The 20,550-nt window shown below is 37.6% G+C and overlaps 2 protein-coding genes across 13 annotated transcripts in view; one reads left to right on the top strand and one right to left on the bottom strand.

Moving 5' to 3' along the window:
- UGP2 (UDP-glucose pyrophosphorylase 2) overlaps nucleotides 1–9,281 on the top strand; it is a 62,928-nt gene extending 53,647 nt beyond the window's left edge. For both annotated transcript variants that reach the window (XM_058683945.1, XM_058683946.1), the window contains 5 exons: nucleotides 1,107–1,404; nucleotides 2,556–2,753; nucleotides 3,333–3,575; nucleotides 7,146–7,250; nucleotides 8,828–9,281. In XM_058683945.1, the coding sequence (XP_058539928.1) occupies nucleotides 1,107–1,404; nucleotides 2,556–2,753; nucleotides 3,333–3,575; nucleotides 7,146–7,250; nucleotides 8,828–8,935 (952 nt within the window). In that variant the 3' untranslated portion in view covers nucleotides 8,936–9,281. The remainder of the gene's footprint in view (nucleotides 1–1,106; nucleotides 1,405–2,555; nucleotides 2,754–3,332; nucleotides 3,576–7,145; nucleotides 7,251–8,827) is intronic.
- Nucleotides 1–20,550, bottom strand: part of VPS54 (VPS54 subunit of GARP complex) — a 189,939-nt gene that overhangs the window by 36,803 nt on the left and 132,586 nt on the right. For 10 of the 11 annotated variants that reach the window (XM_058683932.1, XM_058683930.1, XM_058683933.1 and 7 more), the window contains 3 exons: nucleotides 17,777–17,884; nucleotides 15,118–15,212; nucleotides 10,622–11,263 (listed from right to left, as the gene is read on the bottom strand). In XM_058683932.1, the coding sequence (XP_058539915.1) occupies nucleotides 11,158–11,263; nucleotides 15,118–15,212; nucleotides 17,777–17,884 (309 nt within the window). In that variant the 3' untranslated portion in view covers nucleotides 10,622–11,157. Of the gene's footprint in view, nucleotides 1–10,621; nucleotides 11,264–15,117; nucleotides 15,213–17,776; nucleotides 17,885–20,550 lie in introns of those variants that run through there. The other variant, XM_058683940.1, reaches the window with a different exon arrangement.

Raw genomic sequence — 20,550 nt, 5'->3', positions numbered from 1 at the left:
ACAGAATGGGTATTTATAAAATTGTATCATCAGTTGTTTTTGTTTTTAATCTACTTTTTCATGGACATTTTCTATGTTGCAGGTGCTCTTCCTCTGTTTTCTGGTTGGTCCTTGGTCTGTTACAGTGCTAGCTCCTCTGTCCCCCCCTTCCCCCACAGCCAGCCCCGGTACATGTTCTCACTAGTGGTAGGAAGCACATGTCCCTGAGCACTAATCTGCTGTTGATTTTTCTGGGAAAGAAACAGCACTGCCCCTGAATAGATGTCTTTGTAAGAATGGACAGATTCTCCCAGATAGATCTCCCAGATAGGCCAAGTAAGTTTGAGAAATTGACTTCATGTAAATTCATTAGAGTACTCTAATCTATGACTATTTAAGAGTTACAAAATATATTAGTATCTTAAGAATATGCAGTGTCCCCCCATTTGTATGATGATGGAAATTTTTTTCCAGCAAATACTATGATGAAGTTAACTGATTTTTGAACAACACAGATAAAAGATTTTTTTTTAAAGAGATTTTCTTAAATGGATTTACCTGATTACTTTTTTTTTTTTTTTTTTTTTTTTTTTTTAATTTTTGGGACAGAGAGAGACAGAGCATGAACGGGGGAGGGGCAGAGAGAGAGGGAGACACAGAATCGGAAACAGGCTCCAGGCTCCGAGCCATCAGCCCAGAGCCTGACGCGGGGCTCGAACTCACGGACCGCGAGATCGTGACCTGGCTGAAGTCGGACGCTTAACCGACTGCGCCACCCAGGCGCCCCTACCTGATTACTTTTAATAGACTGAAAAGTTTTATTTAACTTTGTGGGTGTTTTGAAAGTTTTATTTTTGAGAGAACATGCACACGTGTGCACACATGGGGTAGGGGGAGGAGCAGAGACAAAGGGAGAGAGAACTCCGGACCCCGATGCATGGCTCGAACCCACAAACCTTGAGATAATGACCTGAGTTGAAACCAAGTTGGATGCTTAACTAACTGAGCCACTTAGGTGCCCCAGTTTTATTTAACTTTAAATGCACTGTTTTACTTGAAGGTCTGGAATACTCTCCGAATTGATATTGAAAAAGACTTTTTTTTTTTTTTTTTTTTTTTTTTTAAAGGTACCCGAGGATTAATAAGGAATCTTTACTGCCTGTAGCAAAGGATGTCTCGTACTCAGGGGAAAATACAGAAGCTTGGTACCCTCCAGGTCACGGTGATATTTACGCCAGTTTCTACAACTCTGGTTTGCTTGACACCCTTATAGGAGAAGGCAAAGAGTATATTTTTGTGTCCAACATAGATAATCTGGGTGCCACTGTGGATCTTTATATTCTTAATCATCTAATGAACCCACCCAATGGGAAACCCTGTGAATTTGTCATGGAAGTCACAAATAAAACACGTGCAGATGTAAAGGTAAATACTGAGAGGAAGCAGTTTGGGGATTCATATCTCACATTTCACAGGTTATGTAGCTCAAGCTATTTTTATTTGCAGAATTTTTTGTGTGAAGCAAAACACATGTATCCACTTGATAACATCACTGTAAGATAGAGTGCTCTATAGTATACTATCTCACTCCAAGTTTCACCTGACATAACTGTGTGGGTATATATCAAGAGTTAACAGTATTGTTGAGTAATCTATAGGGATGATTCTAACTGAAGACAATTTCACGTATATTTGTAGGATAAATCTGAATCCTAAGTGAAAACAGTTTCAACGTTTGTTCATACCTTTAATATTCTTCTAGTTTGGTGCTTAAGTGTATTTATTTCATTGTTCCTTTAGTGAAAATTTACTATTTCTGTTTTTACTTATGCACTTCAATATATTTTTTTATCACTGTAATGTCTCTGTAATTGGAAAAAAATGCAGTTGTTTGGCACAAATTTTTTTATAATTTTGCATGTTTAGTGGTGATGACACTTGGCATTTGATGAAATGGTACACAATGTTTTACTACTTAGCCACAGGGAGTAAGAGAAGCAGACAGTGTGTAAATACTAAAATGGTCAGTTCCTGGGCTGGGTTCTATGCTTCTTGCAAATGCCCCCTGATAGGTGAGTGAACGTTCCCCTCTCCCTACACTGCTGTCACCTCATGACTTTAAGAACAGCTCTAAGCGGAGGCCACTCTGGGGGTCACTTCTCATCCAGTTGTGCCTCTGTCTTCCCTCTTCTCCGCTGATCCTGCAGCCAGTCAGAGCAGGGTCTAAGGTGGTAGGACTAGTTGTTTGTGATGGACTGTGGTTTGGGAATAAGAGGAATGGCCGTTCCAGTAGCAGGCCTTCGAAAAGTGAGGAAGACTCGGATACACTCCCACGGCTTTTATTATGGATGAGAGGGTGGGTACACAGTATAAAATGATGCACAACCTGAATATTTTTTTTGGTTCACTACTATAATATGTATGTTGCTGCATATTACAGATTGAATCAGTGTGAAAGCGTTTGATTTCTGGGGGACTTTATCATCAATGTCCTTTCACAGACTAGAAAATAGTGTGGTATGGCTGTGACTGGGAGAGATGTGGAGGCACTCACACACTCCTGTCTGCCTTTCTAGGGTGGGACCCTCACTCAGTATGAAGGCAAACTGAGACTGGTGGAAATCGCTCAAGTGCCGAAAGCACATGTTGATGAGTTCAAGTCTGTATCAAAATTCAAAATATTTAACACAAACAACCTATGGATCTCTCTTGCGGCAGTTAAAAGACTGCAAGAGCAAAATGCTATTGATATGGAAATCATCGTGAATCCAAAGGTAAGCCACAGGTGCAGCCCTGGTCTCCCTGGTTCCTAAGATCATAATAGGTGGGCTGCACGCAGACCTGCTGCCCCCACTCTGTCTGGTCCATCTATTCATTGGTTCCTCCTTTTTGCCTAGTCAGTCTCTCCAGTTTCTGGCCCTGTCCTTCCGAGTCTACACCCATCTATCTCTTTAGTGTGCCAAGCCCTGGTACCCTCACTTCACCTGGGGCTGTGGTAGCAGCAAGAGCACAGGGCCCAAAAATAGAGCAACCGACCTCGGTCTTACTTGTTGCTCTGACACTTAAAGGTCTTTTGGCCACAGACAGGTACCTTGCATGAGTTTTCTGTGAACATTTGGTTCCTTATTGTAAAATAGAAATATTAATAAAGAGAGGAGTTATGACGCCAAAAAAAGACCACGTATGTATAAGCACCTGGCATATGGTATGTGCTTGCTAAATATCAGTTCTCAAAATTCTTGTTTCCTTCAATGGGTCTCTGAAACCACTCCCCAAATATTAACTAGCCTCCACGAAACAAAGTTGCTAAAACCTGTTTCTCCTCTCCCCCTGACCCCTTTTTTTTCTTACAGACTTTGGATGGAGGCCTGAATGTCATTCAGTTAGAAACTGCAGTAGGGGCTGCCATTAAAAGTTTTGAGAACTCTCTAGGTATTAATGTTCCTAGGAGCCGTTTTCTACCTGTCAAAACCACATCAGATCTCTTGCTTGTGATGTCAAACCTCTATAGCCTTAATGCAGGATCTCTGACAATGAGTGAAAAGAGGGAATTTCCTACAGTACCCTTGGTTAAATTAGGCAGTTCTTTTACAAAGGTATGTAATTATAAATACGATATACATGTGCATTTGTATTTCTTAAATGTGTAAGTATAAAAATGATACAGATATGAATTGGGGTCTAATTAGTCTCAGCTGCTAACCTATTATAGTCCTCTGTCTTTGATGTCTTTTAAAAGGAATCAGCTGTTGAAGATAAACATGTAATTCACTTTTGAAATCTGATTATTGCTATAGAGTAGAAAAGAATGTTTACATTTTGGGACATTTTACTTTATGTCTCTTGTAAAACCATTTACTGTTTTCATCAGTGGGAGAATGTTAATTGTTTAACAAATATTGAGCCCCTACCATGTGCTGGGCAGTGATGTAAGTGCTGGATATTTAGCAGCAAATAAAATGGACTAAAATCCTTGGCTTCGTGAATATTCTGGTGAGGTAAGAATGATAATAAGCAAATAAATGTATATATGTCAAGTGATGGGAAATAGTATGAAGGAGAATAAAGCAGGAGTAGGAAATGTGTGGGTGGGGTGGTGTTGGTATAATTTTATACTGGGTGGCCAGAGAGACGGTCTCACTGAGAAATGAAGTATATAATGCAAGTATCTGGGGTGAAAAGCATGCCGGGCAAGGGCAATAGCAAGTATAGTAAAACCTCACCCTAACATGATAAATGGAATTCAAAAAATTTCATCATGGAGGTTCCCAGGTGGCTCAGTCACTTAAGTGTCTGACTCTTGGTTTCAGCTTGGGTCGTGATCTCATGGTTCGTTGGATTGAGCCCCATATAGGGCTCTGCGCTGACAGTGAGGGGCCTGCTTGGGCTTCTCTACCTCTCCCTCTTTCCCCTGCTCTTGCTCTCTTTCTGTTTCTCTCTCATAAATTAACATTTAAAAAAATTTCATCACATAAAATATTGTGAGGTTAATGAAGGTGACAGGGTGAGCCTTTGAGGCTGGCCTGGAGTCCTGTTATGCCCTCCAGGCCTGTTCTAGTCCTGGTTGTGGTTTAAGTGCCACCTGGTTGGAGGTATGTACTGCCTCATATATTGATGGCAGATGATTCTGGGTCTTGTGGCTATGCTGCATTTCCCAGGATAGCATCAGTCCCTGTTTTGGGTGCCTCTCATCAGCCTGGCTGAGCTGGGAAAATCCTGGTGGTACAAATACTCACCATTTTCCCACATTCTGAAAAGGTATTGCCAGCCATTTTTCTGCCCAGCCTCACCCTGCCTTCACTTTCCCCTCACTCTTCCTAGCCTCTTCCATACCCTGCAGGAGATAAGAACTTGAGCTGCTCTAATTTGAGAATATGGGCTGAGTGGTTAATGGCTACTCAGAGGATGAATGTGTTTTAGGGACAAAACACAATCTGCCTGGGGCAGAGCAAGTGAGAGATGGGGGGAGGAGTTGGTCAAAGAGGGAACAAGCCCAATATGTAGAACCTTGTCATTGAATACTGGGAATGTAGGTGGCTTTTTTTCCTTTTCTTCTGGTGGATGAAAAACCATCAGAGTTGTGAGCTGAGGGGTGAAGTGACTGATCTGGTGAGCAAGGGTGGAAATAGGGAAACCAGGGAACAGGCTATTGCAGGAATCCTGGCAAGAGGAAATGGTGGCTTTGACCAGGGTGATGGCAGTGGAAATAGTTGACGTGCTGAGATATTTTGAAAGTTGTAGCTACAGGATTTGCTGTTGGACCAGATGGGGAGTGTAAGAGAAAAGATTAGGAAAGACGCCAAGGTTTTTAGCTTGTGCAATTGGAAGCATGGAATTGCCAGCCACTTAAAGAAATGGGGGAAGTAGGTTTAGGGGAACAGATGTAGGGAAAGCAGGATGGGGAGTTGAGTTTTGGAGATACTGAATTTATTAGACCTTCAAATTTATTAGATTCTTTTTAGATCAGAGGAGAGATCTAGAAGATATAGGTACATGTCCTCCATGTACAGCTGGTATTTAAAGCCATGAGATAGGGATCACCTAGGAGGAGGTGTCCCAAGAACTGAGCCCTAAGGTAGTCAAGGCTTAGAGGATGGGGATGAGGTGAAGGAAGCAGTAAAGGTGACTGACGAGTTACAGGTGAGGAACTGCATGGAAAACCATGAATGTGTATGTCCTGAAAGCCAAATTAAGAAAATGTTGAAAGAGAGAAAGAAAGAAAAAGAAAGAAAGAAATCAAGAAATCAAGAAATCACCTGTGTCAGGTGTTGCTGCTGATTCAAGTAAGATGAATGGTTCCAGTAAGATCAAGGAGAATTCACCACCAGATTTATCAATATAGAGGTTCTGGAGCCTGACTGGAATGGATTTAATAGAAGAGAAATTAGATGAATTTGGACAACTAATTCAAGAAATTGGTTTTACAGAAAGCAACAACAAAAAGCAGCCATAGATGGAAAGGGATATATGATTTGAGATATTTTGTTTGCTTTTTAAAGATGGGAGAATTTATGGCACGTTTATATATTGATCAGAATTGATGCAGTCAGAGGGAGAAAACATGGAAGGAGAAATGATCACTGGATAATACCCTTGAATTAGGCCATAAGAAGGACTGGCCTTAAGTTGGAGTAAAGAGTCCCACCCCAGTAACAGGAGGGACAGAGTAATGGGCTAGGGAGCAACTGAGTGATAGTAGAAGCCAGTGAAACTTTTCAGGTTGCTTCTAATTTTCTTAGCAAAACAGGAAATGAGGCCATATAAGACAGACAATTTCTAGTGCCTATAAATCTAAGGAAACAAGAGGCAGTAAAGATAATGATCATTTATAATGATAATCTGTGCTGCTGTTCATGAAATACTCCATTTCTTCTGAATCCTACCCATCCCATAAAGCCCAGCTCCAGTCTAGCTTGCTTCAAACAGTGATGATCTCTCTTTCTCTTTCCAGCTAAACTCCAGATTATTTGAATTACTCATTGGGCTCTTATCATGTTGGTTATGTTTTGATTAATTCATTCATTTTTGAGAGAGCTAGCGAGAACAAATGGGGGAGGAACAGAGAGATAGGGAGATACAGAATCCAAAGCAGGCTCTTAGCTGTCGCATAGAACCCAATGCGGGGCTCAAACCCACAAGCCATGAGATCATGACCTGAGCCAAAGTCAGATGCTTAACTGACTGAGCCATCTAGGCACCCTGGTTGCCTTTTTATGTATGTATGTGTGTATGTATTTAATGTTTATTTGGGGGGGGGGGGCGCAGAGAGAGAGAGAGAAGGAATCTCAGAGCCTGTCAGTGCAGAACCCAACATGGGGCTTGAACTCAAGAACCATGAGATCATGACCTGAGTCAAAGTCAAGAGTCACTCGCTGCTCAACCAACTGAGCCACCCAGGCACCCCTATCTTTTAATTTATTGTCTGATCTGCTCAGGGGTGTTATAAATTGCTTGATTGTAAGGACGTTGTTCATATCTCCTGGTCTCTCCTGCACAGATCTAGCATATAGAAAGTGCTTAATAAATTGGTTCTTCCCATAGAGGGTCTGAGCTTGGCCATAAATAATGTTTTCACAGTTCAGTTAAACTAACTTCTAAATTGAATACCTGCTTTTTCTGTTAACCCATTTTTGAAACAATTTCTTCTTCCTTCTCTTTTCTTTCAGGTTCAGGATTATCTAAGGAGATTTGAAAGTATACCAGATATGCTTGAATTGGATCACCTCACAGTTTCAGGAGATGTGACATTTGGCAAGAATGTTTCACTGAAGGTGTGTTAAGATGAAATTTTTAGTTCTGCTAGCTTTACAAAACAAGTTTAATTTTCTAGTCCTAAATTTACCTTTATTTTAAGGAATACTTCTTAGTCTATACCAGATGTTTGTTTCTAAGACAAATACATTTAAAAAATGAAATAGCTTACCACAATATTTAGTATTAATACTATCTTCCGTAGATATACAACATAGTTAAAATACAATCATAATTGTTGTATATATGAACTTTATGGAATATAGCATTCAAATGGAAAGCAAATACCATGAAGTAATTTAACTGGTACTATTTTACTGAAAATCGGAGTCTTTAAAATAGAATCACTGTTAAATTAGCATTAGCTCACCAAATCTGAATCTTAATGAAAGTAGAAAAAATGGCAACTTCAGTTATACTGAACATAATCTATTCCTGTTAAGGTAATCTGTTGTCATCAGTCTAAAGATACTGATCTTGCTGATAGTAAAGATACTACACCATAGTACTTGGGTACTTTGAGTATTCTTCTAGCTTAAGAAATAGGAAGGACTATGGGTATAAATATTAAAGCGCAGAACCAAAGATACCACAGCTTTTTCCTAATTATTTTTTTAAAAATCCTATGCCTAGATTACATGTGGCATTCTTAGTAAAAACTAAATGAAGATCTTGAAAAAAACATAAGGATATATGTGTATGTATGTATGTATATATATATATATATATATATACACACATATATATATATATATATACACACATATATATATGTGTGTGTGTCTAGATGTATATACAGTTGACCCCTGAACAACATGGGGGATTTGGGGTGCTGAGCCCCATGCAGCTGAAAATCCCCATCTAATTTTTGATTCCCCCAGACTAATAGTCTATTACTGAGTGGAAGCCTTACTGATAATAGTTGATTAACACATATTTTAGTAGGTGTTTTTATTATGTACTGTATTCTTATAACAAAGCAAGCTAGAGAAAAGAAAATGTTAAGGAAATCATAAGGAAAAGACATTTATAGTACTGTATCGAAAAAATGCATGCAAATGGACTTGCACAAACACATGTTGTTCCAGGGTCAACTATACAGACATACATACGTGTGTATATATACATATGCATATATGTACACGGAACTTTATTGCTGAGACTGCCTCATCTAAACAGTCTCCCCTAAGACATGAAAAATAAATTAGTAAACTGGTTTTAACAACAAAACAAATCCAAACCTATATGTAAATATAAACCAAGCACCTCAGTATCTTTACGAAGGTAGGTAATGCTGGTGACATTGCAAGTGGTTCTTCGAAAGGGCCAGTTATGCTGTGGCACTGGGTCCACTTCTCACTCCTGGTACCACCTCTGATACAGAGGCAGGGCATCTGGAACTACTGCCAGGATTGTTAGAGGGACACATTATACAATTTTCCTTAACATATTTTTTCATGGTTAATATTGCTTAGAAATACAACTGTTCCATTGTAAATGGAATTCTGCATAAATTCGGTGATTGTAAGGAAATCAGTTGCATTTCGGCTGCAGTTTCAAGTACACTCTCTTCTGTTTTGTTTTCCCTGTCACATAGGGAACAGTTATCATCATTGCAAATCATGGTGACCGAATTGACATCCCACCTGGAGCAGTATTAGAGAACAAGATTGTATCTGGGAACCTTCGGATCTTGGACCACTGAAATGAAAAAAAAAAAAATACTGTGTACACTTCATACTAATTATGGGCTAAACAGTTTCTTAACGATGAAATGTTCTCTAGGATTCTAAAATCGGCAGGTACTTTACTATGCTACTGTACCCTGCAGTGTTAATTTTTAAAGTAGAGTTTGCAATATGCTTTTAGTCCAAGAAAAGCACAGTTGGAAGCAATACTTTTCTTTAATGAGGATCCTGAAAGTTCATCTTAAAGTGCAATATTGTTTAATCTCAAAACTGGGGCAGCTCTGCTGGAACATCTTTGAACAGAGGCCTCAATGATGGTCACTTTGAATTGCTTTTGATTTAAAAAATAAAGCTGTGAGGCAATCCATGTGTACATGTATACTTTCAATGCTAACTTTATGAAATGAAGAAAAACAGCTGACTCTTGGGAAAGTTGCTATTTCGTTTGGAAGATTTAGTCTTGAAATATTTAAGTATTCACTGGCCAGCTACCTGACACATCTAGTTTTTGCATTTCTAAGAATCTTAACCACATCATTCTTTCCATAGGAATTAAACCTGAAGGTATTCCATACCTTTCATCTAGTTCTAAAGCTGGGATGCCTGCCATGCTTTCCACAGACTCTCCACTTATGAACACAAAGTAATGTTTCTTTTCCCAGGTGAAGGGATGGGGTGGGTAGAGGTAGGGTTTTTCACTTACATACTTGTTCTCCAGTATGGTGGGGTGGAGGTAGAACTTTATAACAAGTTCCCTTTCCTTGAAGCTTTCTTGTTGTCACTGAAAATATTCATGAACAACCTTCCAAATCAGCTCTGCTGGTAGTTGAATTTTTGGCTTTTCTCTAAGGATTAATTACATTTTCTAATTCTTCCATTCTTGTTTTTAAGTAGGCTGCTTGTAACTTAAAATTTACTTGTACAGTATTAAAAAAAAAGTTGCCTTATAAAGTCTGGTAATTTTTTACAGCTTTATTTTAGACAGTTTAAGAACCAATGACATACCTTAGTAATGATAAAGAAAACAGGCTTTCCTTTTAGGAAATGGAAGAGCACAAAATAAGACTGTTATTTCATTGTACATAATCACAACAAGATTAGGCACTCTGACGGGGTTAGGCAAGACTCCCGGTGTGAGGTGAGGCACAGGCACTTTCATTTGTGGAGTGCTGCTGATTCTAATTTTGAAGGTAGGTATTATAAAATCTTTAAATAACTTACTCATCACCTTACATTTCTGGCCGCAGAACAGCAGCCTATATTTTAAAAGTTCCATTTCTCCCTGGTCTTTGTTCATATACATGTCAAAAGTAACTCAAAAACAAAAACCCAAGGGGGCCATACTTCATCTGTTATCTAAATGCTAAAATGAGAACTCATAAAAATGTATTCTAACCATTTGCTAGAAATAAAAAGGCAAAAAAACCCACAAACCAACCCTTCATAGATACTTGTATAAAAATACAGCTATTAAACTGCAGCCTTTCACATACCCCTTCTGAAAAGTATTTAAATTAGTAGTTGCATAAATAAATGCCAATATCTTTTTCTTTAATTATTACTGTGATCAGACTTTCAAGTATTTAGACTATTCTGGAAGGCTTTACTCAGATGACATACAGTGGTGGTAGAAAGATTAAATACGTGACACACGAGGCCTGAAACTTGACATTGGTCACTAAAACAAAAATTGAGTTCCTAAATCCAAGCAATCAAAAGATGTTTATTTTTCATAGAAAGATCTGTGTAAAAAAATAATTTTTCAAACAGCTTTACTTTCATAGAGAAAACTTTCTACAGAGGTTGACTAAGATTTTAATATTTTAAATTGTACCATCATTAAATAAGGTGGGACACCATATGAATTTCATTGCACTGGAAGAAATGCAAAGCATTTTTTAATATAAAGTATACAGAGCATTCTAGTCAACTACAGCTGTGTTACAGCTATGTGTTCTTTTGGATTTGGTCCAAAGAAACCTGAGTCTGTTTCCAGAGAGAATGAAAAATGTTATAGACACCTGATCAGTTACTCCTCACTGAAGGAAGCATAAAAATGGCATTCCTTGTGGATCCCACTGAATCCCAGTTTCCCAACACTGATACTTTCCTTTCCCCCTTCCCCTATCCCGTTCACTCTGGGTTCCAGGTTCAGTTCTTGAATCACAGGCATCCATATTTTCTTCACAAACATACACATCCCATGGTCAGATGAGCTACCCAGTTTTCCAGTATGTCATCACCTCTTCTGTTCCCAGATCTCGGACATATTTAGGTCCAAATCTTTAAGGCCTTTTAAGGCTTGAAGATTTCCAGTGTAAAAAGCTACATCTGCTGTGACCAACCTAAACATTGGAGAGAAAACTATTTTTAATCTCACACTCTCTACGATAAAGTAGCAATGCTCACAGAGTCAGTCTTATTCCTAGCTGCTAGACTATTAAAATTCAGATTTCCTAGGGACCAAATGTCAATAGATTTCTCTTAGCAAGATTCCTGCCATCATATAGAGCGCTCTATTTAAACAATAAATATCTTGAAAAGGAATAAACCAGTGCAGGTTGAAATTGGTTTCATAATTCTGCCCAATAAAAAATAGATTTATCTCTAAAAAGCATGAAACAGAATAGAAAAATAATAGGTTAAGTTTTTTTTGTAATCAGTTGTCACTAGACTATACAGTTGACCCTTGAACAACACAGCTTTGAACTGCGTGGATCTAATTAGATTTTTTTTGACATAGTACAGCACTAAATGTACTTTCTCTTATGATTTTCAAAACATTTTCTCCAGCTTACTTTATTATAAGAATATAGTATATAACCTACAAAGTATGTGTCAATCAGCTGTTGATATTAACAGTAAAGCTTCCGGTCAACAGTGGGTACTGGTACTTCAGTTTCTGGGGAATCAAAAGCTACATGTGGGTTTTCTACTTGAGAGTAGTTTGGTGCCCCTAACTCCTGCATTGTTCAAGGATCAACTGTACATATATATGACTAATGAAATCAGGTGAAAAACAAGGTTTCCTGAGTAACATCCAAAGAAGCTAATGAAGGCTGGGATTCATGCATATATATTACTACATATAAAACTAGATACTGATATATAGCAACACGAGATGAGAAAAGAAAGTGTTAACACTTTTGAGCACTGAGCTGTCACATTAATGTCTACACTTGAAAGAACATTCCAGGAAATAACACTCAGATACATATCAAAGCTCCATGCATGTAAAACAGGGACTGGTCTGAGTAGACGTATATTTTGACAAATATGGCCCATGGTAGAATAGGAGACCTTAATTTAGTAGTTGGTAAAAGAGAAGAAGAAATCCAGCTTTAGTATTTTAATGAACACGTAAGTTCTGGATCGCTGGACTACACGGGGACAGAGGTGTTAGAAGGACGCTTAATGTTTGTACTACAGTCTAATTTATAAATGCTTTTGGACTTACGTGCTTAATGTTTGACCTTTCATCACATGGCAGAATTTAACAAGGACCATATTTTTCATTTAAAACTCATCTAATTAAGATGCTTTAAAAAGATTTGAAATTATACTTGTGATAATATGGTAAGTGCACTGAAACTAACAGCAACAGCTCAAAACAGAACAAAACCTTTCTAAGGCAAGGTCCCCCACATTCAAAACTAAACGTAAAATTAACATAAATCTCCATTTAAAAATATTTCCATAATCCTATCAAAGTTGAAAATTATTGTTTAACATGAAATATCGGCAAACACATATAACCAACAAAAGATTAGTTTGAGAGCATATGCAAAAATCTAAAATCGACAAGAAAAAGATAATACCCAAGAGAAAAATGGACAAAGAAAATGAACAGGAAAAGTGAAATGAGAACACCTGAATGACTAATGAATATATGAAAAGATGACAAACATTAGGAAATGCAAATCAAAACAAGATACCACCTGCAATTATTAAATCTAATAGCAAATGTTGACAACATGGTGCAGCTACTTTGAAGAATATTCTGGCAAAACCTAGCCGAATGAAAATGTACATATGCTTGTATTAACTTGTACAAGTTACTCTAAAGAAATACTTTAGAGTATACTCTAAAGAAATGATTACACCACTAGACATGCATATAGATCTTCACTGTGGCATAGTTGTAATGGAAAAAAGTAATAACTTAGAAATCTCTCTTGGGGAAATGGCTGCATTAAATATAGTTGATTCAAGTGGGAGAAATGTCAAAAAATGGACAACTCCTATCAAATAGATAAACCAGTAACAATGCTGAGTGGAATAAAGTAAGCAGCACATGTACAATATACCATGTAAGTTTATAAAACAGTGCTACATATTTTTTTAAGATCTAGAGATAAGGAGAAGGACTTAAAAATGTAGGCCAAATTTATTAGAAATATTGACTAAGGTTGGAGAAAGAGAATGGGATTGGAGATGGGAGCCAGGGATACTTCAATTTCATTTGGAATGCCATTTTTTTTAAACATGAACATTTTTCCAAGCGAAATGATAAATGTTAATGATTAAGTAGCAGCAATACAAATATTTTCTTTACGTCTGTATTTTTAAAATGTCTTAAATAAAAAAAAATCCATTTAAAAAACAGGGCTGGGGAGAAGGAAGGTAGCAAGTAACTGCTTAATGGGTACAGGGTTTCCTCTTGGTTTGTTTTTTTTTTTAAGCTTTGATCTTATTATCTGACTGGACAACTAGACAACAGGAACTAGAACACACTTGTGAATGCACTAACTGCTACTGAATTGTTAACTGCAAAATGGTTAATTTTATGTGAATTTCATCTTGAAAAAAAAAAGTGCATTTTTAAAGCCATTCCAGGAACAAAAATTACTTATAAGCAGGTAGTTTATTATGTCTTTTGCTAGAGTCTAGAGGTCGATTTTCAGGGAATTCTATCTTTCAAGGAATCACTCACAAGACATAAATTGACTTACACAGAATTAGTGTCTTTAAAAGTGTATGACAGTGAAGATCTCTAGGTTGGTAAAGACCCCCAAATAGCTATATTAACAGAGAAAATAATAGGTAATGAGTTAGCTTCAATGCTTCAGAACTACTGGTCAGAAAAACCCATGAACGAACCAACCCAGACTTAGAAGGTTATGGGTCGAGTAGGCTTAAAAATACTAGTTTTTTAAAAATAGTCTCTGAGACGTATTTGGTATTCATTAAACTGTCCTTGAACTTTCCTGTGGCTCTGAAAGTTTTGAAAATAACAATTCTTAAAAAAAAAAGAAAAAGAAGAACCAGGTAATAATTAAGGGAGAGAATCAGATTGTTGCATAAAACTAACTCGGCGTGGCCAACACATTCAGTATTATGAAGCTCCCAAATATTTTTTGCAAAATCAATTCAGTGTACTTGTTTTGTTGGACAGGGCCAATTTCTGACTCCAAAATGCATTTTTTCATTTGTTCCTATAAGTTTGAAATTGAAGCCCAAAACTTAATGTTTTATTCCTAAAATCCACAGAACGGATAGCACACTGAGAAAATCATATTAGGATGTAGCTTCATGATCAGTGCTTTTGTATTTTATATAATTTTTCCCCATATCTTTATGTTCTTCACAAAAATTTTGTGATGGTACTTTTTACCATCATCCCTATTTTCAAATCCAAGAAAATAAAAGTGCAAAAATAAAAGTGATTTACCTAACGTGACACAACTAGTAAGTGGCAGAACTTAACCCAAGTTTTCTGATTCTAAATTGTTTTGTATAACTAAAATATTTCACTGATAGTACATATAATTTGTTCAAAAGCTTACAATAAAAATGTACATACACACACATTTTTTTGTAACCTTATGAAAGTTACAGAAGATTTTATCCTTCTCATTTTATAAATAAGGCAGAAGTTAAGTGGACCTTCTCATGGTCACACAGCTACAAACTAGGACTTCGAGTCCTGTCTGGATACAGGGAGACTACTGCATAACATAAGGATGTGCTACTGACCCACACTACCTCAAAACAGACATGTAAGTAATTGACCACTTATAAAACACTTTAATGTGATAGACAAGTTGATATAGATGTCCTCTCCACAGAGGAAAAAGTTGCTGATTTTACCATGGTGCAGATCTGGCAAGCTTATAATGGAAAAGGACAGCGTAATGAATAAAAACCAATCAGGCAATCCAATACTGGAGCATGTAGTAAAAATATGTTGAAAACATACCCATTTTGAGGTCCTCCATCATTTATCACATTTAAATGAGATAACTGTTTTTTCAAGTGGAGTTTATAACTTGCATTAATTCTTAAAAATAACATCTGGAAAAGAAGTAATATGGTTTCTTAAAGCTCTTTTGAAATACAAGACATAAGCATCTGAGTCATCAGTATCAAATCAATATTATTTGGAAAAAATATATTTAAGTTTATTTATTTATTTTGAGAGAGAGCACGAGCAGACGAGGGGCAGAGAGGGGGAGAGAGAATCCCAAGCAGGCTCGGTACTATCAGTGCGGAGCCTGACATGGGGCTCGAACTCCTGAAACTCGAGATCACGACCTCAGCCAAAATCAAGAGCTGGACGCTTAACCAACTGAGCCACCCAGGAGAAAATACTTTTTAAAAATCTTTGCTTTGGCATATACTTTTAAGATGCTACTCTGAAGGTATTTAGTTGCTATTTTAGTACAGTTTTCTCTATAGCTGGATAAAACCTCTTTTTCTTCTTATCAGCAGTACTTCTTTTAGTGATATGATTTATCACTGCCTTTCTGCTCCTTTGAAGTCCTCTGGGATATATAACTGGGATCAACCAAGCCAGGTATAAAGAAATGGAGAATTCTGCAGTATATTAAATAAGAACTTCAAGACAAAACAACAAAGTCACAATGGTAGAGGCAAAGATACTTTCATCCTTCTAAATTGATAAAATTACTTCAAAGTATTTTATTGCTCCTGCATGCAGAGTTTTGATTCAATGGCCCAATACTTCTGTGGGAAATACCTGACCTGAAATTATATACAGTTAATCTTTGGAAATGATTTTGTGGGGGCACCTGGGTGGCTCAGTCGGTTGAGCGTCCGACTTTGGCTCAGGTCACGATCTCACTGTCCGTGGGTTCAAGCCCCACGTCGGGCTCTGTGCTGACTGCTCAGAGCCTGGAGCCTGTTTCAGATTCTGTGTCTCCCTCTCTCTCTGCCCCTCCCCCGTTCATGCTCTGTCTCTCTCTGTCTCAAAAATAAATAAATGTTAAAAAAAAAAATTAAAAAAAAAAATGATTTTGTGGAGTAACATGTTTTCTATGGGAGGAAATATATATAAAGGCACCTATGGAATTTTGTGGAATTACTGGTATTCATGTGACAATACTGACATAAAAATCTAATTCTTGCCCAGCTTTGATAAGAGTTCCCTTTAAATTATGATGGAGATTAAAAAAAAAAAAAAAAAAAAAAAAAACATGAAATACCTGTATGCCCAGCTCCTTGACCTGGCCATAATTAGAACTCAGATTGACAAATCCAAAAAGTGAGAATGTCAGAGGTGAGATCTTATACTTGGAATGAGAAGGATGGCTTGGCTAGGAAGAAATAAGGAAAAAAAAGAGAGACCCAAGTGGGTGCTCCATATCTTATGGCTCCTCCTCAATCCTCAGTGGGCCTCAAAGGAGTTGGATGATATTTAATCATGACTTTGGAATGATTAATGAAAACCTAGGGAAGCATGCAGAAAAACAGGTACTGTCAGATGGAAGTCTGAGGTGGTATGGGAAAGGAAACCACCAGGAGAAAGAACAGCAAAAGTATTTGCTCCCAGATACCATTTCTATATACTCAACCATTTAGAGGCAAACTCAAATAAGAAACTTGTTTGAAGAGCAAAAATTCCAGTAAAAGTTAAGCTCATTAGTCATACAACTAAGCTTGTATTCCAACACTGTATCATTCTACAACTGGGCTCAAATGAGATAGCCTCGTATAGAGGGAACAAGCTAAGGTGGGTAAAGAAGACTGGAGGGGCGTCTGGGTGGCTCAGTCAGTTAAGCATCTGACTTCAGCTCAGGTCATGATCTCATGGTTTGTGGGTTCAAGCCCCACATCAGGCTCACTGCTATCAGTGCAAAGCCTGCTTGGGATCCTCTGTCCTCCTCTTTCTCTGTCTCTCCCCAGCTCACTCACACTCTCTCTCAAAAATAAATATACATTAAAAAAAAAAAAGATTGGGAAAAAAATACTGGAATCTTTAAAGTATCAGGAGAGGGAAACAAAGCAAGTAGAGGGGATGGGGTAGAAGTGTAGGTGAACAATGGAGAAAACTCTGATAACACTTTTGTAGGGGAAGACAGTAGGGACAAGGAGTGGATATTTCACAGGTGAGAGGTGCCAAATTTTACTATTTTCCTGGTTTATGCATACTAAGATCATTTATGTTGATCTAACAAAAATAAGGTATACTGACTGAGTTATTTCATGTGTCCTCTCATTATTAATTCTATCACTAATTCCTTCATATCCCACTTGGATTATAATAACAGCAACATATTTTACTATTGATAAATGCCAACTCTGATTTTCAAACTGATACTATAATGAATGACGTAAGTAGAATCTGGGATCTCTATACTCAATGGACAAACAAAATATCTGCTTTTTATAATGCTGACCATATAGCAGAGCAATTATTGCTCTGGCCTGTTAGAGCTAGAGGCACTTTGAAATCAGACATTTGTATCCACATTTCACAGGTTAATATAACAGCTGAAAAAATAATCATATCGGAAAAATGAACTAGGCTTAACTGTACCAAAAGTATATAAAAAACACTCCAATTCTGTATGCATATGTTATGTATAAAAAAAGTAGTTTTAGGAATTACTACTCACTTGTGTTTGTTCTTCTGGAAGAAGATCAAATATAGCTTCATGCATTTTTGCCATTTGCTTACAAATATTCCTGAAACAGGCAGAAGGAACGGGAGCTTTCACCTCATACTGGCAGAGAAAAACAATGAGAATTATGTTCATGTCCTCTGGATTGTTAATTGTCTCCAGTGTTTCCTAAAACATATGTTTTTGGCCCATGTTACATGTCCAACTCTGGTATAGTTGAAACTTACACTTCAACCATGATCTGTGCTACTCAGGCATATCTCAAGAACTTTTCATTAACTATCCTAATCTAAGAAAGCCATCATAATTTAGTGGCTAAGAACACAGGCTGCTTCCTTTCTTAAGATAGACTGCTTGGGTTCAAATCCTAGCTCTTTAGATGGTTAGCTAATGCTGGGCAAGTTACTTCATTTCTATCTCAAAGGACTTTCTGTGAGGACTTAAAAAGATGACTCATAAGAACACAAAACAGTGCTTAATACAAAGTAAGTGCTCAAAAAATGTTAGCTACCAATCTGGCTCAATATACAATGACGTGAATCTTTAAAGTAGGCCTTCCAGGGGCGCCTGGGTGGCTCAGTCGGTTAAGTGTCTGACTTCAGTTCAGGTCATGATCTCGTGGTCCGTGAGTTCGAGCCTTGCGTCGGGCTCTGGGCTGATGGCCTGCTTCGGATTCTGTGTCTCCCTCTCTCTCTGCCCCTCCCCCGTTCATGCTCTGTCTCTGTCTCAAAAATAAATAAACGTTAAAAAAAATTAAAAAAATAAATAAATAAAAATAATAAAGTAGGCCTTCCAAATTAAGAGATTATTTTTTAAAGATGATTTTAAGAATGTGTCAACATGATCATATCCAAAACCAATAGGACTCTGGTATCAAAGTTTTCTTTTTCTTTTATAGGTAAGCCAATAAAGTAATCGTATTTACTTTAATTTTTTTTTTTTTAACGTTTATTTATTTTTGAGACAGAGAGAGACAGAGCATGAACGGGGGAGGGGCAGAGAGAGAGGGAGACACAGAACCGGAAGCAGGCTCCAGGCTCTGAGCCATCAGCCCAGAGCCCGACGCGGGGCTCGAACTCACTGACCGCGAGATCGTGACCTGAGCTGAAGTCGGACGCTTAACCGACTGAGCCACCCAGGCGCCCCAATCGTATTTACTTTAAAGATGGTAAAGGAAGACTTTTTCAGCAATGACCTATACTGAAAATTTAAACTTAGGTAAATTCATTTTAACTATTCTTACATTTGGAACAATATACTGGTATCATTCAAACATCCATCTTTGGCCCGTATCTTGTAATTCACAGCTTAAATTATATACTATTTTTATTTATAAGACAAATCTGGGCTAAATAATCTAATGTACTAATCTTACATAGTTATTAAAATGATAAGTTCCAATATATTGCTCTTAAAAGAACCATGCAGAAGTCACCACGTGACTGGACCAAGATCAGCAAAGTTGTGACCAACCTAATGGTTTACCTTTCTTCAGCCTAGAAATATAAAAATCCCCTTATCTTCTATTTTTTTTTATTAATAATAGCGATATAATTCACACACAATAAAATTCACCCTTTTCAAGTGTACAATTAACTGGTTTTTAGTAAACTCATAGTTATAAAACCATTACCACTAACTTCCGAACATTCTCCTCACCCCAAAAGAAACCCATAACCTTTCACAGTCACTCCCATTCCTCCCTCCCTGAGGTTGCTCCTGACAACCACTAATCTCTATAAATGTACTCCTATAACACATGGCTTTTTGTGACTAGCTTTTTTCACTTAGCATAATGCTTTCAAGATTCATCCATGTTGTTGACATGCATCAATACTTCATCTTTTAAATGGCTGCATGATATTCTATTGAACGAATATAACACAGTTTATCCAATCATCTATTGATGGACATTTGGTTTCTTTCTACTTTTTGGCTATCAGTAATGATGCTATGAACATTCATGTACTGGTTTTTGTGTGGACAAATGTTTTCAATTCTTTTAGGTGTATACCTAGAAGTGGAATTACTGGGTCATATGGTAACTTTATATTTAATCTTCTTAGAAAATGCCAATTTTTTTTTAAAACCCTACCCAGCAGTGTATGAGGGTTCCAATATCTCCATATCCTCACCAACACTTGTTACTGTCCTTTTATTTAGGCATCCTAGTAGTTATGAAGTAGTTACCTCGTTATGGTAACATCCCCTTATTTTAACTACCACCCTGTACTGAATAGTATCTGCCCAAATTCATGTTTACTCTGAACTTTATAAGGTCATACTGGATTAGAGTGGGCACTAAATCCACTGACTGATGTCCTTATAAAAGAAAGGAGAGGCACTTGGGCGGCTCAATTGGTTAAGAGTCCTACTTCGGCTCAGGTCATGATCTCACGGTTTGTGAGTTCAAGCCCCAGGTAGGGCTCTGTGCTGACTGCTCAGGGCCTGGAGCCTGCTTCAGATTGTCTCTCTCTCTGCCCCTGTCTCCCTCTCTCTCTCTGCCCCTCACCTGTTCACGGTCTGTCTCTCTCTCTCTCAAAATAAATAAACATTAAAAAATTTTTAATAAAAAAAATTAAGGAAATTTAGAAAGACACACAGAAGGAAAATGGCCACATGAAGACAGAGGTAGAGACTGAAATGGTGCATCTATAAGCCAAAAAATGCCAACAGAGAATGACAGCAGGCACCAGAAACTAGAAAGAAGCAGGGAAAGACTCTTTGCTAGAACCTTCAGAGGAAGCATGGCCGACAACACTTTGATA

The sequence above is a fragment of the Neofelis nebulosa genome, chromosome 9, assembly GCF_028018385.1.
Source record: "Neofelis nebulosa isolate mNeoNeb1 chromosome 9, mNeoNeb1.pri, whole genome shotgun sequence".
NCBI classification, from domain to species: Eukaryota; Metazoa; Chordata; class Mammalia; order Carnivora; family Felidae; genus Neofelis; species Neofelis nebulosa.
The sequence above is the reverse complement of the archived record's forward strand: the minus strand, read 5'-3'. Positions and strand labels throughout refer to the sequence as shown.